The sequence below is a fragment of the Schistocerca gregaria genome, chromosome 11 (assembly GCF_023897955.1).
Source record: "Schistocerca gregaria isolate iqSchGreg1 chromosome 11, iqSchGreg1.2, whole genome shotgun sequence".
Lineage (NCBI taxonomy): Eukaryota > Metazoa > Arthropoda > Insecta > Orthoptera > Acrididae > Schistocerca > Schistocerca gregaria.
Window position 1 is genome coordinate 66,702,045 of NC_064930.1, and position 27,677 is coordinate 66,729,721.

A 27,677-nucleotide genomic window follows, 5' to 3' on the forward strand; every position below is an offset into this window, starting at 1 on the left:
TACTGAAAAGTTACATTAGGGCCTCGCAAATAGTCACCTACACAGGCACGAGAACACACCTCCCTGTTGCATTGACAGTTCAGTCCTTGCCTTGGACTAATGAGAAGGTAGCTAGCATCTACGGCGATTAAGCGCGTAATTGCAGGGATTCAAGTTCTGAATCGCAACGGTGACAAATCGCGGTTACCGAAAAGTAGCGTTCACAGAACTGAAATCGCGGTTTAGAGCGGGACGGCACGGTACGGCGCGGCTAGGCAGAGTTGCCAGTAGTTGCACTGCCGTCCCCGCGACTTGCGGAACGCACGGTGGCCAGGTGCGCCGCGCCTCCCCTGGGGCGGACAAAGAGGCACAGGTGGTCGCTGGCACGGCGTCACCTGACTCGTGGGGGGAGCGTTGTCAATTACAGGGTAACTCCAGCCTTCCCACGGCGACCCGCCGACTCACGCATTACCGTGCTGCCAACACAGCCACACAAAAGTGCAAGAAACCTACCCTGAAATTATTTCGCTAGCTTATGCGGCGACAGAACAGCCTCGTAGGCGAAATCCAGAATCTAACGCAAATACTTTTCGCAGTAGCAGTAGTTATGGTCTTCAGTCCCGAGACTGATACAGCTCTCCATGCTACTCTCATGGGGAAGCTCCATCTCTCAGTACTTACTACAACCTACATCCTTCTGAATCTGCTTAGTGCTTTCATCTCTATCTCCCTCTACGATTTTTACCCTCCACGCTGCCCTCCAATACTAAATTGGTGATCCCTTGATGCCTCAGAACATGTCCTACCAACCGATCCCTTCTAGTCAAGTTGTGCCACAGACTCCTCCCCAATTCTATTCAATACCTCATTAGTTATGTGATCTACCCACCTAATCTTCGGCATTCTTCTGTAGCACCACATTTCGAACGCTTCTATTCTCTTCTTGTCCAAACTATTCATCGTCCATGTTTCACTTCCATACATGGCTACACTCCATACAAGTAACTTTCAGAAACGACTTCCTGACACTTAGATCTGTACCCGATGTTAAACTTCTCTTCTTCAGAAACGCTTTCCTTGCCATTGCAAGTCTACATTTTATATCCTCTCTACTTCGACCATCATCAGTTATTTTGCTCCCCAAATAGCAAAACTCCTTTACTACTTTAAGTGTCTTATTTCCTAATCTAATTCCCTCAGATTCACCCCACTTAATTCGAATACATTCCATTATCCTCGTTTTGCTTTTGTTGACGTTCATCTTATATCCTCCTTTCAAGACACTGTCAACTCCGTCCAACTGCTCTTCCAAGTCCTTTGCTGCCTGTGACAGAATTACAATGTCATCGGCGAACCTCAAAGTTTTTACTTCTTCTCCGTGGATTTGAATACCTACTCCGAACTTTTCTTTTGTTTCCTTTACTTCTTGCTCAATACACAGATTGAATAACATCAGGGAGAGGCTACAACCCTGTCTCATTCCCTTCCCAACCAATGCTTCCCTTTCATGCCCCTCGACTCTTATAACTGCTATCTCGTTTCTGTACAAATTGTAAATAGCCTTTCGCTCCCTGTATTTTACCCCTGCCACCATTAAAATTTGATTGATTATTGCAGTCAACATTGACTAAAGCTTCCTCTAAGCCTACAAATGCTAGAAATGGAGGTTTGCCTCTCCTTAATCTTTCTTCTAAGGTAAGTCGTAATGTCAGTATTGCCTGACGTGTTCCAACATTTCTGCGGAATCCAAAATGATCTTCCCCAACGTCGGCTTCTACCGGTTTTTCCATTCGTGTGTTAAGAATTCGCGTTAGAATTTTGTAGCTGACTTATTAAACTGATAGTTCGGTAATTTTCACATGTGTCAGCACCTGCTGTATTTGGGATTGGGATTAATATATTCTCCTTGAAGTCTCAGGGTATTTGGCCTGTCTCACATCTACTGTTCGCAGCTGAAGACTAAATACAGGTTGAAGGAGAACGATCACCCGATTTTTATATATCTGAACTTATGTTATTTGAGATACAGTGAATCATCTTAATATCTGGACATATGTTAACCATGTTGCATAACTCCATTCGTAACAAAAAAAAATATTTTATTACGTGATGTCTTCTAAATAACTGCATAAACTTGATCACCATAACTTACACACGTTGTTTTATAATACTATTTAAGTAGAAATCGGTCTTATATTCACGTTACTATAATATTCGGACACTTTGCACAACTAATCATTTCAAGACATGATTTTTGGAACCATGGGCCTTGCCGTTGGTGGGAACGCTTGCATGCCTCAGCGATACATATGAGGCCAGAAAACGTGAGGTTCCTGAAGAGGGGCACTGAGTGGAAAGTAACAAATTCAAGGAGGTGGGACTGTGGAAGCAATGAGGAAAAAACTGAACAATGAACACTTAAAACAATGAAAGTATTCCCGCACGAGAGTAAGTGCCGCCAGAAGAGGCAAGTCAATCGCAAACATGCACCACAAGGAGACGAAGTTTTTCTTGATATACCAAATGTTTTATTCCGTTAAGATGTAAATGGCATGATGCAGCGTTCAGGATGAAGCTGTACACCGTCGCGAACATTAATGCGCCCGATTTCTTAGATTTCAAGGAAGCAGCAGACTGCAGTACATCAAACACAGCAAATCTAAACATACCCAAACTATTGCAGCTATGGTTACACAATGTAAGCCTACGACCTGGAGAAGCTTAAATGAATTGCGGCCTGGGAAGCTATGCGTAGTTTGAAGAAAGGTCTACGAATACGAGAAATTAAGAAAGTATAACTAGCACCCATTGATGCTACAAGCCAAATCCGAGGAGAGAAGAAAGATGTCAACTTAAGCATTACCTGACAAAAGAAGACCGCATATAGTTTTACAAAAGCAGACTCAACTTTTACCTCCGTTTTGCTGACGGAAACTATGGCACAGAGCCTTTCATTGAATTTCCACTTTGAGTAAATTTTAAATACTGTTAACAATGCAACGTTTGGAATTTCCTTTGTAAACCAGACCCAGACTACGCCTAACTTTCAAATAACACACATAAATAGTGGAATTATGGCCAATTACTTAGTATACTTAAACTTTTTCCTCATACTCATGATTTTGGCACTCAGCCTTTTTATTTCAAAAAATCAGTTTGTGATACATTCTGCCTTAGACAATTCACTGTTTTACCTCACACGAACCTGTTGTGCTATCACTGAGTTATTTTCATTTTCCAGTTTGAAATGCGAATGTAACTTAAGATTTCAAATCTCCAGTTATTTCTACACATACGAAGGAGTGATAATTAGGCACCCACCAACTTTACGTTGGGTTACAAATGCTATGTAGCAAATGTCACGTGACGTATCTGATACATGAAATATTCTATTTTTTGTTGTGGCGAAAATTAGTCCTATAAAACAGATTTGGATCACAAATTCTTATACCGATTAGCACATTTTACGTGATCATTCCACGTAAGACCACTCCGCACACTAAATATTCTATATTTTACATTAGCTACTGTTTCCCTATCAGAGGTTGGTTAACTAGGTCTGCCACTGAACGATGACTGTTCAAGGATTTAAGACACGTACGGTTTTTAAGTGAGTCACTTCTGACCATCGCACGGCTATTTAAGGGTGCAACATCAAAATTCGTGTTTTCATACCGCTTCACAGAAAATACGCGTGTTTTCACCCCTTACAATCACTTCAGCTCTGACGAAGTCCGCTTGCTATAATCCGTTCATCACAAGAATGAACCTGATGTAAACGAACACAAACGCGACAATTGGTCTGAAGCCGTAACACACACTAGTGTTACGCTCTGACGTACGTCCTACTTACGTATTGTCTTATTCTTACGTTACGTTAAATGAAACTAAGATTAAGAAGTATTAACAGTCAAAACGTTCTTCATTACGCTTCGGTTAATTAGCTTTTATTTCAAAAATCATGTACAGTCACCGCCTCCACACTGTTGTGCTCTGACTGTCGCGTTGTCAATACGCAGTATGAACATGGCTGAGGTTGCTTCCTGTTCCGTAGCGAAACAGGCGTGTGGAACAGGGTTAAATAGAACCTAAAAGCACGTTGTCCTTAATGTTTGTCATAAATTTACCGAGATAACCGGCTTTGAAATTTTCCGAGGGACCGTATTACACAGTCGCAACGCAAATGCAAGTTAATGTACAGCGGAATCGGTCGCGAAATAGCTTTGTGATTTATTGCAGCACATGGTTCGCTTGTTAAATTCTCGTCCGAGAGAATTTTTTTTCTCGTTCAATATGAATTACCTACATTTCGCAACCATGAAATTCATTTTATGAATGATGCACATCATTTTTAATTACATAGTGCATGCCGAACTCCTGTTTTCAAATATAAATTCTTAATCATGATATTTCATTTAAGCCTGTCAAAAGTTGGTTAAATTAAGAAAACTTTTTAGTCAGAAACTAAATACTTGTTATTTGGCTTATGCCCATTGTTTTATCCCCAAGATGCGTCGTAGAAACATGAGAACGAATTATTTTCGCAGCATCCAGAACACCACAGAAATGCTGCATTTTTCCATTTGCCACTGTACCATTACTATATGAACCCATCTGGAGCCAAGTTAATGGATCTGGCCCGAGAAATCACAAGACTTAGGCTGCCAGAGGTGCTGTAACTAACGCGCACAGCTTTTTCACACGTCACTAACGCTGGCGGGATATATAGTAGAATGCAGGTCATACAAAAGGAGGAGAAAATGCGGCGCCCGGGTGGCTTCGTGCATTCCGTTAGTTTATCCATTCGTTATCAACGTAGCAGATGGCAGTTCCAGTCCCGAAGTTTATTTCTCGTATCCGGATACGAAGGAGGTAAGTTTTCTATTTCACGTGACTAAATCCAATGAGATTCAAACAAACGCGGAAGAATACATGGCGCAGTGTTTACATCAGGTTTATTGTGGGCCGGCCGGGGTGGCCGAACGGTTCCAGGCGCTACAGTCTGGGACCGCGCGACCGCTACTGTCGCAGGTTCGAATCCTGCATCGGGCATGGTTGTAGGAGATGTCCTTAGGTTTAGTTAGGTTTAAGTATTTGTAATGTCTAGGTGACTGATGACCTGCGAAGTCGCGTAGTGCTCGTTGCCATTTTTATTCTTGCGATGAACGGCGTTCAGCGCTGATCAAATACACAATCGCGACAGCTGCTTCCTTGCTTCACGCGGCAAATCGGGACGAACGCACTGCTTAGAGATGCAACGTACAGGGCTACCAATAACTAACGAAATCTGGGGTGGTGGTTCGGGAGTATTCCAATATTTTACTAAACGGATAATACTTTCATCCAGTGAGTTTTAGGCTGCGTATCTAACGATTTCCTCCGGCAACAACTGATTTTGGAGTATTTCATATAATTACAGATCGAATTTAGTAATTTAAGATGTCTCAATCTACTGGTCAACTCAATGATGCAAACCACTTTAATCGTCCTAGCAACGACACGTAAAGATTTAGTACAAAGTCTCGGTTTTCAGCCATTACACACACACACACACACACACACACACACAGTCCGCCAACCTCAAAATTTTAACATAAGTAACAGATTGTTGTTTCAAACAAATTCCTCGCGATCTATCCAAGCGTTGCATACACCTTGTACTAAGAGGCATCTCAATGGCAAGTGGCTTTGAATTGGTACTCCAAACTTCCGCATTAATCACTACTGCCGGCGGTGTGGCCGTGCGGTTCTAGGCGCTTCAGTCTGGAACCGCTTGACCGCTACGGTCGCAGGTTCGAATCCTGCTTTGGGCATGGATGTGTGTGATGTCCTTAGGTTAGTTAGGGTTAAGTAGTTTTAAGTTCTAGGGGACTGGTGACCACATATGTGAAGTCCCATAGTGCTCAGAGCTATATGAACCATTTTTGAATCTCTACTAGCCAAAAACTGTAGTCCGATCGCCAGTCTCGTTGCAAAGTGACACACAGTCGTTCATAAAAGTATCGTTCGTACCAATTTGCGGGCAAATTCCTTTTAAATGGTACGTTCAAAATAGTGTTCCAGCATTCTGGAAAAAGCTATGTATCCACAATCAGACGCAGCGTTACACTTGTCGCAATTCGTTCTTTTACTTTAAAAAGAACACGTCCGCAAACCCCAATTCCTGTATCTTCCATTTCCACTTCACCATAAAAAAAGGTTATCGAGTCGCACTCACTACCGCTCACTTTCGTCAATTTCACGATCGTAATGTGGCTCGTGTACACACTTTTGTTCCGAAAGGGAATTGCCACTGGGCAACAGTCTAAGCAATATGCTGTTTTGTTTGACTTCGTGAACCTACGTTAACGTAATAAAAAACTACTTTGAAACGACCTGTATATTCTGCCGCTATGTCTTACAAAAGTGTGAGCAGAGTATGCTGGGTTTGATAATTTTGATAATTCAAGCTGGGTTTCAGATTCCGAAATTTAGAAATGACTATCTGCCTATAAAACGTTACAAAACAATCATAGCGCTGATGACGAGATACGTAATTACCGCTACGTCGGAACTACCAGACAAAGTCTACGGCTAACGGAAACTTTTGTACTCTCTTCGGCCATACCGAATGAGTTAACTTCACTAAGATATTTTAAAAGTAATGTCAGTTATTTATTACTAACCTCTACTACAGCCTCTCAAGCGCTACCTCCGAGATAGCGCAAGCATATTCTGCCGTGCCACGAAACCCCCATTTGACGAACCGGCACGTGCGCCAACGCCATCTATGGAGCACTATCCAGCAAGTACCCGCCTACAGCCGAAGACAGTGCGCTCTGTCGTCGAGATTTAGTACTTGAACGTAACGTACAGCGCAAGTCTTCTATTAGTTCTCAGTCCTTTACGTGCAGCATCATTTCGTTGAAATCAGTTTTACACGAAGGACCGAATGGCCAACTATGACTTTCCTGGAAAGAGGCTATCCATGTTATCAGCTTCAAGTGCTACGTACGGCACGACACTTACCCGCTCGCCTATTAGTCCACAATTGTACCTTATCAACCTGACGTTTAAAATTGGGTGTCGTTTTGAACATGTGGAACTCACTGTCTAAACTGCAGTTTCCTGAAATTAAAACTATCCAGTCTATTGTGCCGTGGTGTTCTGGTATGTGTTAGATAAGCCTTTGTTTCGTCCGTCTGCCGAAGGCATCTTCACGGATGAAGTCACTTCGAAGCATGGGTCCCATAAGACTACAGTGGACCAAACCGAACAATTTTATGTTACTCTCTGTGGCCGTGAAAATTTGCGAAATGCAATGTGTGTAATAATGTTAGGCCTGACGCAACACTTTTGAACAACGATTGATTAAAACACACTTTCACAGTCGAGTCAGCGCCTCTTACTCTCACCCAGTTTAAACAAATCCCGACAACATTATCCCCCTAACAAAAAGTGACATCAGAAAAATGCGGTTAAGTTTGATCTGTGCCCCTTTGTTGTTGAGTAGGAGCCGCGACTATGCGTCAATGATTGCGGAGCACCTAAGGCTTTTTATGTGATTGGCCGTCAACTTAGATGCGTGGCTACGTGCTTGTCTCCGATGCAGCGGGCCCGGGTTTGATTCCCGGCCGTGTTGAGCATTTTCTCCGCTCGTGGACTGGACGTTTTGTTATTTCATCCTCATCACCGGCACGCAAGTCACCCAATGTGGCGTCGACTGGAATTAAGACTTGCACTCAGCGGTTGAACTCCCGAACGGGGGCTCATGGCCAACAATGCCGTACGCTCATTTCATTTGTGTCTGATTGAATATAACCAAACCGTAAATAATTGTACTGGGCAGTAGGGTGACGTGTGGTCAAGTGTCAAACTACATCGTTTGTAAACAGCGATCAGAAATTAATAGCAGTAGTTACGACACGATTTTTGAATTTACCACTGCTTGTCCACAGGGATCGTCCACATGGACAGTGCAGCGGAACCATCTAACTACGTTCACAATAATTCTCCATTTAACTTTCTACCAGCATGCGGAGAAACCGTCTTATTTTTTTATCGTGATCGTTTCTCTCTATGTATATGCGCGTCAACAAAACTCTTTCGCATTCTGACAAAGCTGGTGATTGAAATTTCGTGAGAAGATTCCGCCGTAACGGAAAACTCGTTTGTTTTAATGATGTTCACCTCAAATCCTGTATCATTTCAGTGACACACACTCCCCTATTTTGCGATAATACAGAACATGCTGTTGCTGTTTGAACTTTCTCGATCTAGTATCTGGCAAATATGTCATAACGCGCAACAATAATCTGAAAGAGGGCAGGTAAGTGTAGTGTAGGCACTCTCAATGAATCTTACATTTTCAATGTTGTTTTTCAATAAAATTGAGTCTTCGGTTTGCCTTACCGACAACAGTTTGTGTGTTCTCTCCAATTTAAGTTATTCATAATTGGAACGACTAGGCATTTAGTTGAATTTACTGTCTAGATTGATTTATCGTGTAACCAAGTTTAACGGATTCCTTCTAGCACTCATGTGGATAACCTCAATTTTCTTTGTTAAGGCCCACTGCCAATTTTCGTGCTATACAGATATCCTTTTTATATAGTTTTGCAATTTTTTTAACTTCTGTTGAGTATAAACAAATGACAGCATAATCTGCAAACTACCTAAGACAGCTGCTCAGATTGTCTCCTAAACCGTTATATAAGTAAGCAACAGCAGAGGGCCTATAACATTACCCCGAGGAACGCCAGAAATTACTTTCGTTTCACTTTAAGACTTTCCGTCAATTACGACAAGCTAGGTGACTACTACGACAGGGCATTATGAATCCACTCACATGGCCGAGACTATTCCATGTATTTTTACTATGCATTTATTATGTATTACGTATTTATCGTATACTGAGGAGACAAAAATTCTTACACCTGCGTAGTATCGTGTAGGGCCCCTGCGAGAGCGCAGAAGTGCCGTAACCTGTCGTGGCATGGCCTCTACTAATGTCTGAACTCGTGCTGGAGGGAACCGACACCATGAATCTTGCAGGGCTGTCAACAAATTTGTAAGAGTACGTGGAGGTGGAGTTCTCTTCTGCACAGCTAGCTGCAAGGCGTCCTAGATACGCTCAATAACAGGCGTGTCTGGGGAGTTCAGTTGCCAGCTGTTGTGTAGTTGTGGGGAGGTATATGTGGGTACCACAAGAAGAACGGTCAAAAAACGACTAGAAGAGCACGAGGGCAATTGTAGAAGGGGAGAGATTGATAGATCAGCTGTTGCGGAACACGCTTTGCAGTCAGGAGACCACCACATTTATTTTGATAGAACTCAAGTACTGGCAGCCACAAGCGGATATCATGAAAGGCTTTACAGAGAGGCCATAGAGATTATGAAACACCCCAGGAATTTTAATAGGAAGGAGGAGGGCGTGAAAATGAATGACATCTGGATGCCGGTGCTGAAGAAGACGTGTACCAGTCTTCCGCCATGGGATGATAGCAACAGCGGACGGCGGCGACCGACAGCGGCCAATTGCGCTCGCGTATTCAAAACATGTGACGTCACGCCTATGCGAGGGAGCACGCGAAAACAAAAATTTGCTGCAGTCAGTAGTGAGACAGTGTGTTTCGGAAGTTAACAGAAGCCACGAACCCCCTTGTAGATGTCCTCCGCAGATGGGGACGAAACGTTGGGTTACAATGCGAAATCCATCAGACCACGGCATAATAGCCCGGAAAAGAATTTTATTAATCATGACAGTTGATGAAACGTAGCTCCATTTTTCACCAGAGACGAAGGGGGCAATCAATGGGGTGGCATCATGCAAATTCACCCAAGGAAAAAAAATTCAGAACCACAGCTTCTGGTGGAAAAGTTATGGCTACGATGTTTTTCGATTCCGAAGGACTCTTGCTTGTGGACATCGTGCCAAGTGGAACCACCATAAATTCTGATGCATATGCGACGACACTGAAGAAACTTCCAGCTCGGCTGAGTCGTGTCCGACCACATCGGCAAAAGCAGAATGTTTTGCTGTTGCACAACAATGCACGGCCACTTGTCAGTCAAAACACCGCGGAAGCGATCACAAAACTTGGATGGACAACACTGAAACACCCACCTTACAGTCCTGACCTGGCTCCACGTGACTATGATCTCTTTGGCAAACAAAGACTCTTCGTGGAACAAGGTTTGAAGATGATGACTCCATTGTGCACGCTGCCAAACTGTGGCTCGAACAGGTTGGTCCAGAATTGTACTGTTCTGGTATACAGGCGCTTGTTGCAAGATTGCGCAAAGCGGTTGAGAGGGGATGGAAATTATGTGGAGAAATGAAAATGCTGTTCCTAAAGGATGCCTTACACACTGTAAAACATTCAAACGTGTGGATTAAAGGTGGATTAAAAAAGTGTGCATTTGTTTTGGAGTGACGCTCGTAAAATTTAGACTGGCAGTGGCAAGGAAAACGTTTCGGAAGAATTATTATTAACACCGAGTACAGATTTAAGTGTCAGGAAGTCTCTTAACATATTTGTCTGGAGTGTAGCCATGTAAATGAAACATGGACGATAAACAGTTTAGACAAGAAGTGAACATAAGCTTTTGAAAGATAGTGCCGAAGAAGAATGCTGAAGATTAGATGGAGCGGTCACGCAACTAATGAGGTACAGAAGAGAATCGGGGATAAGAGGAATGTTTGGCCCAACTTGACTGAGAAGGGATCGGTTGGTAGGACACGTTCTGCGGCATCAGCGGATCACCAATTTAGTACTGGATGCGCGCGCGGTGAGATAGTAGCGGGAGATCAAGAGATGAATACATTAGGCAGATTTAGAAAGCTGCAGATTGCAGTGCTTGCTCTGGGATGAAGAGGTTTACACAGGATAGAGTAGCATGCATGGCACAGCAGTCGTCCGGTGTGAGTAAATTGTCTGGCCGCTAATAGATGCTAAGTGCCAGTCTAGGTGGAAACGTGGAAGGAATTTGCGATACGCACCTTATCGTTACACTTCGAAGGGCAGGGAGAACGCTTAACAATGAAGTATCGTTTTGTCATGCCGTCTGCCTCTACGCTCTGAGGGTCATCGAAATTTGTTCAGTCCTGTGTACTTTAAGATGTGTCTAGATTTCTCCGCACTCTGTTGACTTGAGTATATTAACATAGAAACTTCCTTTCTGCCAAACGATGTGCCAGTCCAGGACTCAAACGTAGGACCTTCGCTTTCGCTAGTAAGTTCTCTTCTGACAGCCGTCCACGCACGACTTACACTCACAGCTTTGCCAGTATCTTGTCTTTTTCCAGCAGTGCAAGTCCCGGAAAATATGCAGGAGAACTGCGAAATCTGGAAGGTACACTACCGGCCATTAAAATTGCTACACCACGAAGATGACGTGCTGCAGACGCGAAATTTAACAGACAGGAAGAAGATGCTATGATATGCAAATGGCTAACTTTTCAAAGCATTCACACAAGGTTGGCGCCGGTGGCAACACCTACAACGTGCTGACACGAGGAAAGTTTCCAACCGATTTCTCATACACAAACAGCAGTTGACCGGCGTTGCCTGGTGAATGTTGTGATGCCTCGTGTAAGGAGGAGAAATGCGTACAATCACGTTTCCGACTTTGATAAAGGTCGGATTGTAGCCTATCGCGATTGCGGTTTACGTATCGCGACATTGCTGCTCGCGTTGGTCGAGATCCAATGACTGTTAGCAGAATATGGAATCTGTGCGTTCAGGAGGGTAATACGGAACGCCGTCCTGCATCCCAACGGTTCCATATCACTAGCAGTCTAGATGACAGGCATCTTATCAGCATGGATGTAACTGATCGTGCAGCCACGTCTCGATGCCCGAGTCAACAGATGGAGACGTTTGCAAGACGACAACCATCTGCACGAACAGTTCGACGACGTTTGCAGCACCACGGACTATCAGCTCGGAGAGCGTGGCTGCGGTCACCCTTGATTCTGCATCACAGACAGGAGCGCCTGCGATAGTTTGCTCGACAACGAACCTCTGTGCACGAATGCCAAAAGGCGTTTTTTCGGATGAATCCAAGTTCTGTTTACGGCATCACGATGGTCGCATCCGTGTTTGGCGACATCGCGGTGAACGCACATTGGAAGCGTGTATTCGTCATCGCCATACTGGTGTATCACCCAGAGAGGCGTAACCAATGGCACCCCATAAAGTCACCTCTTGTTCACATTGACGGCATTTTGAACAGTGGACGTTACATTTCACATTTGTTACGACCCGTGGCTCTACCCTTCATTCGATCCCTGCGAAACCCTACATTTCAGCAAAATAATGCACGACTGCATGTTGCAGGTCCTGCAACGGGCCTTTCTGGATACAGAAAATGTTCGACAGCGGCCCTGGCCAGCACATTCTCCAGATCTCTCACGAACTGGGAACGTCTGGTCAATGGTGGCCGAGTAACTGGCTCGTCGCAATACGCCAGTAACTACTCTTGGTGAACTGTGGTGTCGTGTTCAAGCTGCATGGGCAGCTGTACCTGTACACGCTGACTGACCAGGCGTATCAAGACCGTTATTATGGCCAGAGGTGGTTGTTGTGGGTACTGCTTTCTCAGGATCTATGCACCCAAATTGCGTAAATATGTAATCACATGTCAGTTCTAGTATAATATATTTGTCCAATGAATAACCTTTTATTTCTTCTTGGTGTAGCAATTTTGATGGCCAGTAGTTTAGTTTGTAAGATACTGGCGGAATAAGCTTTTGAGACCGGGTAGAGACTGGCTTGATACCTCAGTCGGTTGGCTCCGCCCACATTACCGCAAAAACTTTCTGAAGACAAAAAAACTAAATGTGGCTTTGATGGCCGGGAGGCCCTCATCCGGAAGAGTTCGGCCACAGAGTTGCAGGTTAATTTCAGGTGACGCCACAAGGGACAACTTGCGTATGGTGACAGCACGACACCCAGTCCACGAGCGGAGAAAAACTCCGACGGGAATCGATCCCGAACTCACTACATAGTAGGCAAACAAGTTACACTCAGCTAAGCTTTTGCAATCGAATCTTGACATGTTTTTACACTCAAAACGCTGACTGCGCTCGATGTTTAAAATTTACGAGCAGTCTGTGGAATCCTGAGGGTGAGAAATATGGTAAGGGCGAGATGTGTCGACCTTCCGTCTGAAATCGCTACTTTTTTTGCAAACCACAAGTTTTCTTAAACTTAATTTGATAATACTTCCACATGTACCTTGGCTGTCGCGACTTTTCAATATATCTATATTTTACATTCTTTAAATGCATGATGTCTGCAACCTTGACAAAATCTGTACTGAAATTTTATACCTAGATTGTAACCTTAAATTGTGTGTTTAAGTGGAACAGTTGACGTATGTTAATTTTGATTCTTCACCATCGCAATACCAGGAGGGTGGTGGCTTACTTTATGACCTTTTGAAAATATTTTCATCTAGTCAATTATTTCATATTTTAAAATTTAGAAAAATTTTAAAACAATGTAGTAGAATACAAATTCTGCAGTAGAACTTAACCAAAAAAATCCAAGTATCAGTAGCGGGTGTCACTTTCCCCACCTAATGCAATGAATATTTTTAGCTTGAAGACCTTACACGCGAACGTATCTTTTCGTAATAATGAACTAAATTTGCATTTTTTTAGGTTTTTGACGAAGTTAGTAGTGCACGTTAACGAAGTAGTGTCGGTGTTGCTGTAAGAGTAGGCTAAAAGGTAGTTTCACGTTATGGACGATACTTTCATACATGTTATAATTCAAACAAGAATTAACAATTTTAAATTTTTCGGGTGGCTTTAACTCTCTTTCCCAGACTGCTCCATTCTTTGGACCGGATATTGCGAAGTTTATCTTACAACTCCCTATGCTTCCGAAGAAACTGCTTTTTTTAGCATCTTCCAGGCACCATGTCTTTAGTAACTTTTGAACCTCTCCCCTGCCCTTACCAAAATGTTTTACAGATACATCCAAAAGCTTTGTTTCAGCCTTCACCTCATGGACTGTGCATCAAGTGAATGGGTGAGACCTCTATGCTTGTCACTTTGAACACGCGAAGCAGCACTGCTTAGTACTCATGAAACATCTAGTAATTAATGTCAAACGTTTTCTCCACGATATGGCATTCATAACACGTGTAAGGACATGCAGCGGAATGCCAAGAACACAACAGCACTGAAAACACGTTTTGTGAAAAAGTGGCACATAATTCGCATATTCACTTGATTTATGTCCCTGGTCGTCAGGTCTGATGTGGGTTCCACAGCAGTTTTCCAGCAGCATTCGCAAAATATGTATGCAATATCTTTTAGAGCCAACCTAGTTTTCCAGTACCCTTTCGACGAGCTGCAGCCTGTCATTTTTTCATACAATTTAGCATACCGCTTACACTTCACAGCTCTACAGTACACAGCCACAAGCAACATTTGCCAAATTGTCGAGATCGTAAGGAAACTCACCAGAAAATTGCTTGGTAAGGACTCTAGGGAGGATAATGCCTCCCTGATTACGTTTCACTCACGGCAGCACTGTCGGTGAGACATGAAAGCAAGGCAGCGAGAGGGAAGCATTTGCAGACAAGGATAGGAGTATGTACCAGCCCGGCCATAGTGGACAAAACTTCCCAACACCTCGGCATCTGCCCACAACAGCCTGCTGTATCGGGAACACTGCCGCGGTACGTCGTACAATGTCGCCCGTATAAACGCACCAACAGGTAACCTGTGTGCGGGCAGTGACTATAACGCCCTTGAGTATGAAGAAAATTACTGAGGGCCATTCGGTAAGGACGGCATTACACTATCGTATTCCTTTGTCCAAGATTTGAACAATGATTATCAAAGATTCGTCATATTTGTTTCACAAAGATGTCTGACTTGACGAAAAATGACAGCGTAATACCCTTTTTAGCGCGAAGATGGCTGACAACTTATTACGCGCAGTATTTACATTTATACTCCGCAAGCCACCCAACAGCGTGTGGCGGAGGGCACTTTACGTGCCCCTGTCATTACCTCCCTTTTCTGTTCCAGTCGCGCATGGTTCGCTGGAAGAACGACTGTCTGAAAGCCTCCGTGCGCGCTCGTATCTAATTTTACATTCGTGATCTCCTCGGGAAGTGTAAGTAAGGGGAAGCAGTACATTCGATACCTCATCCAGAAACGCACCCTCTCGAAACCTGGCGAGCAAGCTACACAGCGATGCAGAGCGCCTCTCTTGCAGAGTCTGCCACTCGAGTTTGCTTAACATCTCCGTAACGCTATCACGCTTACCAAATAACCCTGTGACGAAACTCGCCGTTCTTCTTTGGATCTTCTCTATCTCCTCCGTCAACCCGATCTGCTACGGATCCCACACTGATGAGCAATACTGAAGTATAGGTTGAACGAGTGTTTTGTAAGCCACCTCCTTTGTTTGACTACATTTCCTAAGGGCTCACCCAATGAATGTCAACCTGGTACCCGCCTTACCAACAATTAATTTTATATCGTCAGTCCACTTCAAATCGTTCCGCACGCACGCACGCACACACACTCCCAGATATAGTTTTATATACCTCATAGTACTGTGTGGGCATTTGGAAGAGAAGCGGAAAAAATACCTGGGTGAAGCAGTGGGTTTTACAACGAAACGATAAAAGCATTGAGCAAAATTTGTTACGTGAGCTTCTAGTGGAGGACAAAAGTTTTACTTAAATGAAGAATGTATGAGCATACATTTCATTATTTGCTCAGTGATGTGTCGTGGTATCACAAACCACAACACTCACGTAACAACTGCTGTATCCGCGGAAGACACACTAAGATTCTTGTTTCTTGCTACAGGAGAGTTACTGTAGCTTGCAGTACAGCACTACCACCACAGTGCACATTTACTAAAATAATACCTGAAACGTGTGAAGCAATTTATAAAGCACTGAAGGACCAATATCTGAAAGTAAATGTTCAATGCACTTTATGCGCATTAAGAATTATTTTATTATAGATTATAGTAGTAATTATACTTTGGGTCCCACGACTACCTAATTCATCGAAATGTACGAAACTGATGAGACGCTTTAAAATGTGGGGCATCCTGAGTGCAAAAATAGATAGGTCTTGTGATATATATCTACACACACATTACACGTACTTTGGCTTTCTCGTGAAAATAGCCTGAGCGGAGGCCATTTAGTTTCTTTTCTGTATCGTCAGCCGTGAGCCTGGGCCGTATCTCACGGCTAATGACCGACGCAATTTTTCTCTCTCCAGTCTTCTTAATCTGTTTTTGTACCCACGGTGCCTTAAGTTGTAAAGCGCCTCTTTAGCTTAATTTCTATTGATTTTGTAGTTTACGGCACACAAACTAAACTTCGCAGCCATATTTACAACCACACTACTGGTGACAGAACGCTGCAGCGCTCCTAGTGGTAACGTTTCACACACTGCAGTGAACAGAAGACAAGAGACTTATAATCAAATGTACTGCGAGGCCCTAGATTTGATCATATTTGACGACAGGCGAGATTTGACGAAGTTCCCTACTACACCATCAAATTTCTTTGACACGAATATTTAACATATCAGCTTTGAAAAAGAAATATGATTGTGTAATACCGGCTTAAGATCTCTCAAATCTATCTGCTGTAAAGGTGGGAAAGCTGAGGCAGCTGTAATTCAAGTGCAACTACTCAGAGGTCCACTGTGTGGTTTAATTATCGTATGGCAGCGAAACTTTGTAGCTTTTCCAATGCGTTACTGCTCCACCAATGTACGCCGGAAAATGTTAGCTCCCATTTTGGCCACCATACGCATATCTGGCGCTGCACAGCATCTCTGGTGCTCATACTTACATTGTGCAAGCGGCGGTCAAGGGAGTCAACGCGACGCCATTCTCGCTTGTCTGACTTCTGCCTACATCTCGTTCCCATTTTATTACACACGGAAACATTTCTATTCACCTTTCTTGCATTCACAACGCCAGATTTGCACCTGGTGGCCAAAGCACTATTTCCAGAGTAAACCAGCTCAGCATTGAAGCATTGGAATATTTACATAGTAGACGTAAATATACTTTGTCTCAGTGGGCAGCGGCACTAATTATAACTGTACAACACCACAGTGGGTGGTCTCTCGCTGCTGCTGTACTTACTCTCCTCCGACTGCAGCCTGTACGCCAGAGCGCCGTCCTCCTTCACCAGCCACTCGCGACACACTGAAACATGCGGGGGTTGCTACGTCAGCCAGCAAGCGGGCGTGCGTGCGAGCGACATGCAGAGCTGCTGCGACACACACACACACACACACACACACACACACACACACACACGAGGTTAAATGCGGCCGAGGGAAGCTCGGGAGGACAAGGTGGTGGGGAGGAGGAGGAGACAACAGCGCTACCCTGGGGAAGGGGGGGGGGGGGGGGGGCACATGCGAACCAGCATTGGTTGATTGAGCACAGTCTACCCTCATCTGCTGCTCTATGAATAACCGTGTGAGCTTAACATTTCATCTTTTTAAGCACCGTAACAGAGGGTACTGTATCCTTTCATAGGCTGTTTAGGGGGTAACGGAGGGGACGGTGGGAACGATTGCGCACATCCCTGCAAGCCCTGCGTTATCCTATGAACTCGGCGCGTTTTAAGGTTACGTAAATACGAGCTTGCTAAGTAGCCTTCGTGGACGCTATATTTATTAACAAGGGGAACACCCGACAATCTGATCTTTGCGCGTTTTGTACGTGAGTTAGAAAATAGTGACAACCGTGTTTTAAGTTACAGCTGACCTCACACAGACTTTCACCGTATTTCATGCCCACAACGCAATCGTCCAGTTTCTGCACACACCAAAAAAGTTTCCCATCACTCCAGTTCCCAGAACTGAGACATCGACTGTCGATATTGTGTCACAGACAGTCCCTTCGACTGTTTCTAGATGTCACTAAACCCGCCGAAAGACAAGCAACCATGCATGAACAACGCCTGTTAAGCGGAGGGGGTCCGACAGCCGATCACTTCTAGTCATACCACCACGAAAGAGGTACACGTGTGTGTGTGTGTGTGTGTGTGTGTGTGTGTGTGTGTGTGTGTGTGTGTGTGTGTGTGTTTTCAACTGTGCCCAGACAGTCAGGACCGCGGTTCGATTGCGTCCGCATTGTTACTTTGCGCCAGGAAAGGTTGTCATCAAGGGAAGTGTCCAGGCGTCTCAGAGTGAATGAAAGCGATGTTCAGACATGGCTCGCTCAGACCACCCAAGGCCTACTATTGCCATGGATGACCGCTACCTACGGATTTTGGCTCTTAGGAACCCTGACAGCAACGCCGCCATGTTGAATAGTGCTTTTCGTGCAGCCACAGGACGTCGTGTTACGACTCAAACTGTGCGCAACGGGCTGCATGATGCGCAACTTCACTCCCCAAGTCCACGGCGAGGTCCATCTTTGCAACCACGACACCGTGCAGCGTGGTACAGATGGGCCCAACAAGATGGCGAATGGACCGCTCAGGATTGGCATCACATCCACTTCACTGATGAGTGTTGCATATGCCTTCAACCAGACAATCGTCGGCGATGCGTTTGGAGGCAACCCGGATAGCTTTAACGCCTTGGACACACTGTTCAGCGAGTGCACCAAGGTGGAGGTTGCCTGCTGTTTCGGGGTGTCATTATGTGGGGCCGACGTACGCCGCTGGTGGTCACGGAAGGCGCCGTAACGGCTGTACGACACGTGAATGCCGTCCTGCCATCGATAATGCAACCAAATCGGCAGCATATTGGCGAGGCATTCGCCTTCATGGACGACAATTCGCGCCCCCATCGTGCACATCTTGCGAATGACTTCTTTCATGATGATATCGCTGGACTGGAGTGCCCAGGATGTTCTCCAGATGAACCCTTTCGAACGTGCCTGCGATAGATTGAAAAGGGCTGTTTATGGACGAAGTGACCCACTTATCGCTCTGGGGGATCTACGGCAGATTGCCATTAAGGAGAGAATCTGGACTAACAGTGCCTTGATGGACTTGTGGGTAGTACGCCACGACGAATGCATGCATGCATCAACGCAAAAGAGGACGTGCTACTGGGTATTAGAGGTCTCGCTGTATAGTGGTGCAACATGCAATGTTTTTCACGAACAATAATAAGGGCGGAAATGATGTTTATGTTGATCTCTACTCCAATTTTCTGTACAGGTTCCGGAACACTCTGAAGCGAGGTGATGCGAAACACTTTGATGTGTGTGTATCACATAGAAGGAAGGTGTCCAAGCGTCCATCTCTGTCGATATCTCAAAAGGACACATAGTGTTTATGTTTCAGCACGTGCCACGAAGAAGCGTCTTCATTTCGGCGAACAGGTCGCAATCGCTTGCACTCATATCGGGTGAATATGGCGGATGTTCTATCATCTCCCACCCCCACGTACATAAGAGCTTTTGCACGGGCACGCCGTTTGCCATCCTGCCTTGCCACGGAGGACGATGGGATGCAGTGGCAGAAGATGGCGCCGCGCCGGTTTCTGCTCAGGGCGTGACGAAGGTTAAGTCGCAACAAACTGCTACAGTAGACTGCAGTGAGTCTGCCGCTGCGGTATAGCGTGATGCACGATTAAACAACGGATATCGTATGCTACAAAAACGATTCTGGTACGGCCGAGCCCAGGTTTCGTCCATAGTGAGGATGTTATGAACACAGTCTTCACCCTCACTGTGGTGGCGACTGAGCAATTCCACTCCGAGAGCATACCGCTGCCACTGTTGCACCTGTCATTGCATGCGGTACGGCAACGCGAGAGGAGACAGCATCCGTGTCGCAGGGCGGTCCTCGAGAGATGAACGAGCTGACTGCAGTATGCCTTAGGTCTGTGTGGGGCCAAGCAGACGGAGATGAGGGGCAATTATACTGAGTGCGTGTTACATGGTGAACGTCTGTCAATGAGGTCAGCTACGAATTACAGGTATTGTCACTAATTTTTTTTATCTACCGCAGTAGTTATCTTAAATGATGTTCAGAAGTAAAACGTCAGTCCAAGGAAGCAGTTGGGTTCAACTCCAAATTAGACGGAAACGACTTAAGATTTTCGAGGAACAGTAATTCACTAAAAATTTTTTTCAAGACTGACCGCGTGGCTGGTTAGTAGCAGTGGGCAATGAATCTAGTAATCAATAGCGGTGCTGGTTCTAATATCTAATTCATCTAATATGCTAATTAATACGTCTGAACCAATTTTAATGAAAACATGTCCATCTTTAATGACAAATCTCACGCGTAACTGTAGTTTTAATCATGAATATGAATTCTAAGTCATCGATATTTTATCATAAGATTAATAATTAAGATGGCTAAGGAATTTAAACAATATTTTATAAAACACCTATAATTGAGAACGTGTATTTGAAATACATGGGATATATTATCAGAAACAAGACATTTTCATAAATGAACATTAAATACTACGTGTTTATTAGCATACCGTGTAACTATTGTTTATTCAAATTTAAATAAGAGACAATATCGGGATTCGAACAAGCAATCCATTGATTACCTTACTCAGACGCTATAGAATGAGCCACGCGACTGTCGTCGAACTGCCTTAACTCTAGCAAATTACAGTTCCTCGGAAATTATCAAAGTGTTTTCGCGAGAACTTTCGCGTTGCATGATCCGGGTGCCTTCTGCTTCAGTTCTGGACGTCACGTAGCTTAACTATGAGGACGTACAAGACTGACAGCCGGATGATCTCTGTTCTAGTATGTATGATCTATAATCCACGCCAATAGAAAATCTACTGTTCGACAGTAAGTCTGGTATTCACATTGTGGTTTAAGCCTGTTTACTTCCCAGCTTGGTAACAGCTGGCGCTTCATTTTTTATCAATTAACAGGAGAAATTGCTTTTTACTGCCTGTACACATGGCTTTCAATTTTCAAGTAATAATTACTAACTGAAAATTTTTGAACCTTGTAAACACGAACTATGCTGTCTATATCTTTTTAACTTGCCGTACAGCTGCTATGCATTTACCATCTGTCGTTTGCAACTGAACCAAGTTTCGTATCATTGCAGTACCCCATGTTGCTGCCATACAGTATTTTCTTTTTGCTTCCACCACCAACTTTCTTCACTTTACTGTTATTTCTCAATGTCAACAGATGGAACGTAATGGTTGAGTTATAAAATATGCGGTGTCAAGGATTTTTCCACATACCCTAAAAGTAACTGTTGTAAAGAACTTTACTGTTAAGCTGTAAAATATCTCCACGTTGTCATGGCGAAATAATCCGAGGATCAACATGGTGCACTTACGCTGAAAATTTTCTTGGATACGAAATGTAAACTCATGTTCTGCAGAACATTTCAGTATTCAATCATTCACTCCTAATAAAAGGATTCAATATTCAATAAAATGAAAGTTTTTTAATGCTATTCATTGATTGGAGGACGGAACGTCCTTTTCATCAATACAACAGGAATTTTAGTTACGAATGCGTGTTTCAAACAACAGGGTGAGGCTACTAGAACGTAATGACCGAATGGACATCAATTAGAAGCCAGATTTCTTTCGGGGGTGCAGTCCGACCCTGGACACGGGCGCCTGGCTTAACAGTTACACAACGATTCCCCACGAATGAGTAGCTTAAGTGACTAAACTCAAACTGATTTCGGCTGTTTGTATATTTCATAATATTTCCAGCTGTTTACTGTCTGCACAGCAATACATGCCCGGCATCCATTATTCAGTGACAAACCATCGATGCTAGATACAGACAAGGATTGTAAAAGAACTGAGGAATTAAACTGTCAGTTTTTTCTGCCGTCTCCAGCGAATTAGAGTAACTTACGCTATGGTGCCTTTACATATGTGAAATGAGTCTACCAAAACGCGGAACACTGTGCAGCCGCCTGCATGAAACGCGGAGAAGTTGGCAACAGGCCTTCTCCTTCGGAACCAGTAGCGGTCACCCCCTGGCAGTTGAGCGGATGGGCAGTGCGACAGGGGATGTTGTTCAGACAATCAGCTGGGGATGTGAAGGGTACACAACAGCACATGCAACACTGCAGACAGCAATTAACTAAAATAAAAAATTACAAATGGCTTCCTCCAATCAAAATGAAAGCGCCGCTTTGAAAAACCCAATATAGCTTTTGATTCCGTAATTTTAATCAGCAAACTTTTATGATATATTTAAACTGGAAGACTATTCCTTCCGTGCTTCTGTTAGTATTTTACTCCCCGTACCACAGTACCATGCAAACTAGCCGTACCTGTACGTAGTTTTCATGTACAATTCCAACTATTTTTTCACGCAAAGCACTGCTAGAGGTGACATGGGTAGGAATTCCCTCTGTAAGACCAGGGAGCAAATCTGCCTGCTTTGTCACTAGCAGGTGTCAAAAACCAACAAATACCGCTACAGACTCCCTCCTCCTCCCCCCCCCCCCTCCCACCAATCAACTTCCTGTTCTGACATTCGTTCATGAATTATCTGCCACCTGCGAAATCACGGCGAATTCTTGTAGACACCTTTTAGTATTCGCGTTCTTTGCTCAAGGGCCAGGGCCACGCCAACAATGTTGAAGCCATTTGTAATTTTGGTATGAATAACATCGAAATGAAATGCATATAAATAATTCAACAAATTAACTAGGGCAGAAGCATGAAACATCAAAAGCAGTTCTAGTTCGCAAGTATATAAAACTTACCAAGTGATACGTACCTGTCTGGAAGGAAACAAGGCAATGCTGACACCAAACAATTAACAATACTGAACACTTAAGATGATGCGTTCTATTATTTTGCAGCACTTCAGATACGACTGTTTTGTGCAGCACTGAATAAGAACTTTAAAACTTACTAATTTGTACACAACATTTAAAGTATCTACAAAAGTATAATGCTTGCACGATTCGTCATCAATAACTGTTAAGGCGGAGACGTACTTACATACATACTTAAAAATGCGTCTGCAAACGCATTATCGCCATGGCTGATCGCGCTGGCAAATGACAGTTCCTCAGACCACGAGTCTTGTTTTCTGTGTGGTGCAAGTTGTGCGATTGACGCAGCGTACTGTAAGCAGCTGAATGGTCCGGTATTCATGTCGGGAACAAGCAGAGTTGGCGCTTGTGTAAGGCAGAACAGATGGAAACGTTCGAGAATTAGAACCCGGTCCTCCAAATCTGGAGTACGCACATCCTGCCGCCTCCCTGCACGTTAATCTGTGTGAAAGGACGCATGACCTCTCAAACGCCCAAAAAGGACTTGAAATATTGTATGATATAGTTGGTGCCTGAAGGTACTTTCTTTGTATAGCCTTGCTGTATCGATAGTTTCCATCTGTATTCCAAATCCTGTGTATACACAGTCCGCCACCTCCCTGCACGACCGTATGTCTGAAAGGACCCATGATCGTACAAACGCCCACAAAGGACATTGAAGGTAGAGTGATTTGGTTGGTGTGAGTACTTTTTTTGGTATAGTCTTGCTTACCGTCTATCGTACACGAACACCATCTCTCCTTGTTCCAGACATTAATACAGGGCCATTCTGCTGCTTACAGTACGGTGCCTCAGTCACACACAAGGAACGCACGGTACGTGGTCAGGGATCGTCATTCGTCAGCGCCATCCAGTGGCAATGATGCATTTTCGGACCCATGTTCATGGCACCTTTATGTATCAGGGTCTGTTGGGTGACAGGAACAACGACTTCATTCCTAGCTTCGCAAATCTGTAGACCCTTTTAGAGAATTTCTGGTCCCGCTAACGGGTGTTCAAGCTTTCACGCAGGACAGTAGGCGGTAAGGTTTTAAAAACAATCTCATAAAATTCAGTTCAAGTGATTGGTAAGTAATTGTCACACGTTTTATGATGCTGTCAACGCTTTATAAATTTTGTAAGGTTAGTTCCCTTATTTACGAATCAAATACTGTGAAACCGGAGGGTGGTCTGAAATTTTTGTTACTGGTAGATATAAAAAATGGCCAGTAGGTAAGACAGGTGTGCAATCCCTATTTATATTACTTACACATGCAAGAAATTACATTTGTTGTCTGCCAATATGGAGTAAGAAACTGAATAATAGAATTTTAAAATAGCTGTATTCCCATAATTTTGTGAAGCCTTTAATCTACTTAATATTCAGAAACTTTTGATTATGTTGAAAAATAATAATAATACATTTGCTCCATAATTTGAAGTGTTACTGTACTTAAGTGGAATATTGCACAACGCTCATGAAGTAAAACAATTGGGATATAAAGCGAATGTATTGATTTTTGGTGAAACTTTACAGTACTTCATGAAGTGAGCAGTTACCGACAATTTGCTTGCTTGTTAAGACTAACACTGTCAACTGAGGAAATGCTTTTTTCCAGTTATAGTGTTGGTAGGCAAGATATCACATTTCTATACATTTAACTACTATGCGATACTGGTAGGGACTCCTGTATGGTATGCTCCAGCAATCCGTTAATGGCCAGGCAGAAAAATACTGCAGCAACAAACCAGATTTCTCTATGAATTCAGGAAAGTCTTATGTTTATTTACATTTTTCGATGCAATGAATCAATCCAACACCTCAAGACTACCACAAACCCATGCCGTTTTAGTATTAGTAGTCCGTAAAATTCTTCTGTCAGCTTTATGAATTGTTCTCCATAACTAAGAATCCACGAATCATTAAGTAACGTATCAGTTCGTATCACCGCTGTGAAAATGGTTCAAACGATCTATGATAATGCTGACTCTTCGGCGAATTTATGATAAAATCTCGAGTTTACAGCCGAGTCAATGCGTTGCTGTCCAGCAATGTTTCAGCAAGTTTCTTACTTGCTATCTTCAGGCGAAGATGGCAAGTCTTCGCCTGAAGATAGGAAGTACGAAACTTGCTGAAACGTTGCAGGAGAACAACGCACTGACTGTTGCGAACCCGTGAAGGAGGTTTTATCATTGGCTCAAACGCTGTTTCGAAATTAAATTTCAATCCAATCGTGTTGGTTAAATACTTTCCTTGACTGCTGCCGGCGAAGACTGACAACGTCACACCACGGGATTGCGTAACATTAGAAGCTAGGGTCGATATCTTACAAGTTTCCCGCTCAATCCCTACCAGTGCTCCACGTGAATACTTTCGCCAAACAAACTATCCCTTGTAGGTCTTCAGATTCAGACGTTTGTACTTGGTAACCGAATCTTACAGATTTGGCGATAAATTGCCCTAAAACCATTTAATACACTGCACAACGTTGGAGTGCTGGACCTACCAATATGTTGGTTACGTATTTATTTTACTCCTGTGTTTCATGAACTACAATACACTTAGCGCGGAAATTTTATTCCTCGGTCTGTAACAAAGCAATATCTGAGTAGCTACTGTAACTTAGGACAAATCCGAGATTTCTAGGTGCGGCGAGGAGGAAGATTGTCAATAAGCTTCCGATAAATTAACGGTGAGCAGGGGTGGGGTGGGGGAGACAGCCTACCACAGTGACTTCTTTCCTCTGCTGATTTACACCTCACACAGTTTTTAAACCTCAATAACTCATCTAATTAGCACTGATTATAAACACAATAAAATTAAATTTCAATTTTATGTTAAAAACGCAAGAATACCTTGCGATTTTCCATGTCAAATCAAAATCCCTGAGAATAACAGGTTTTCCCACAAGAATTGCCACCATGAATATTCGCTAGTGTCAATGGGTCACACCGTACTGTAAACACTTCCAAAGTCCCGTTTACCCAGTTGACACACTATACGATGTCGCCAATGCGTTAAGTAAATTTTGGTCAATTTACGAGTGTGGCAGACAAAATATATAAAAATGTTTTTAATGCCTCTGGTCATACATCCATACTATTCTCAGCAGCTATTTATTTCATTACTACATCTGCTGGGTCTCAAGTGATTAATAATTTGCAGAACTATTATGCACCAACCAACCAAATACACTTTCTATACGACCAAAATCATAATAGCTATTTCCTTTGGGCCTTTATTCCCTTATTTATCCCAACGCCAGAAATCTAAATTTACAACTTATCCGAAGTGTACCGTCACCGAACAGTATTTCACAAATTTTGTAACACACAACGTGTGCTCTATAACATGTTTTACTCATTAACTGCCCCGTGGTAAGCTGAACTCCTGGCTAGCGAGAAGGCTGCATTTGCCCGTAACCTATTTTCCTTACCACTCTTTGCTTCAATACGTGTAATGCAGGAATTACATAGTGATTACTTTCGTGCTAGCGGTTTCACTTCCATTAATTTTACAACTCCAAGTATTTTGGCCACAACTCTCCCTAAAAACCACATTTAACACTGGCCACTAAAAGGAGAGGAAAATTTTCGTTGTTATGAAACCATAGTAAATTCCACTACTCCATGTCTTATTCGAAGGAAGTTTGTGCACTAGTTAATTGGAATTATAATATCCCTAATACTGATAATTAGGAATTGCTGGGTAATCATGTAGATTAAGTGAAGGGAGTTGACGGGGAGGGGAGGGGAGACCAACGAATCACCTTCAAGCTAATTCTCTACCGTTCCACTCTCCAACAGCGCGCGGGCAAAAAGAAAAATCTTCCCGCACGACCGCATTTCTCTTTTTTATTATGAAAATCATTTCTCCCTATTTAAGTGGGCGCTAACAAAATATTTCCGGAACCTGAGGATAAAGTGGAAGATTGATATTTCATGTGAAAGTTCTGCTGCGAGAAACGCCTTTGTTTTAACGACTTCCACTCCAGTTCTCGTATCGTAGCTTTGGCACACTATTTCGTGCTAATACAAAATAAACTGCCCTTCTTTTAACTTTTTCGATGTCCTCTATCAATCCTATCTGATTCGAATCCCACACCGCAGAGCAATACCCCAGAATAGGCGGGCAAGCATAGTTAAGTATGTTTAGTAGATCTGTTGCACCTTCTAAATGTTCTGCCAATACATGGCAGTGTTTGCTTTCCCCACAACATTATCTACGTGAACCTTCCAGTTTAAGTTATTCTTAACTGAATGCCTAACAATTCCAGTTGTATTTACAGCCATTCGATGCTCGAAATTTATCGCGAAACAAATTTAGCGGCATCTGTTTAGCACTCATGTGGACGACTTTACACTTTTCGTTTTTAGAGTCACCTGTCGCATTTTGCAACATAAACCTATCTTTTCTACATCCTTTTGCAATTCATTTTGAATATCTGACGACTTTACATGACGAAAAAATTACAGCATTATTTACAAACAATGTAAGAGGACTGCTAAGATTGCCTCTTAAATCGCTTATGTAGCTCAGGGACAGCAGAGGGACAGTAACACTTCCTTGGGGAACGCCAGATATTCTATTTTACTCTACGGCTTTCCGGCTTTTACTAATTGTGACCTTTGACAGGAAACAACGAATACAGTTACGCAATTTATAAGTCGCTTGTGAGGAACATCGTCAAATGGGTTCTAAAAACCAGTAAATATGGAGTGAATTTTATGTCCCCTGTCGATAGCGCTCACTACTTCATGAGAGAGTCAGCTGGGTTTCAGAACAATTTTCTGAATTTAGACTGGCGGGAACCGCGAATTGGTACCAACTGCAATCTTAAATGTTACGAGAGATTAGTAATCTAGGATTAAAATTTCGGCACCGAAGTGTACATGAGAACTGAGAAGATACAGATTGTAAGGATCTGAAATGTGATTCAGAGGGTGGCTGCGATCGAAACGCC

General features: G+C 43.4%; 1 protein-coding gene across 2 annotated transcripts in view; it reads right to left on the reverse strand.

Moving 5' to 3' along the window:
- Positions 1-27,677, reverse strand: part of LOC126295106 (coiled-coil domain-containing protein 50) — a 156,053-nt gene that overhangs the window by 57,635 nt on the left and 70,741 nt on the right. The window contains exon 2 of one of the 2 annotated variants that reach the window (XM_049987362.1): positions 17,109-17,171. The exons of the other annotated variant lie outside the window; for it this stretch is intronic. Coding sequence (XP_049843319.1) covers positions 17,109-17,171 — 63 coding nt within the window. The remainder of the gene's footprint in view (positions 1-17,108; positions 17,172-27,677) is intronic. 2 annotated transcript variants of the gene reach the window in all.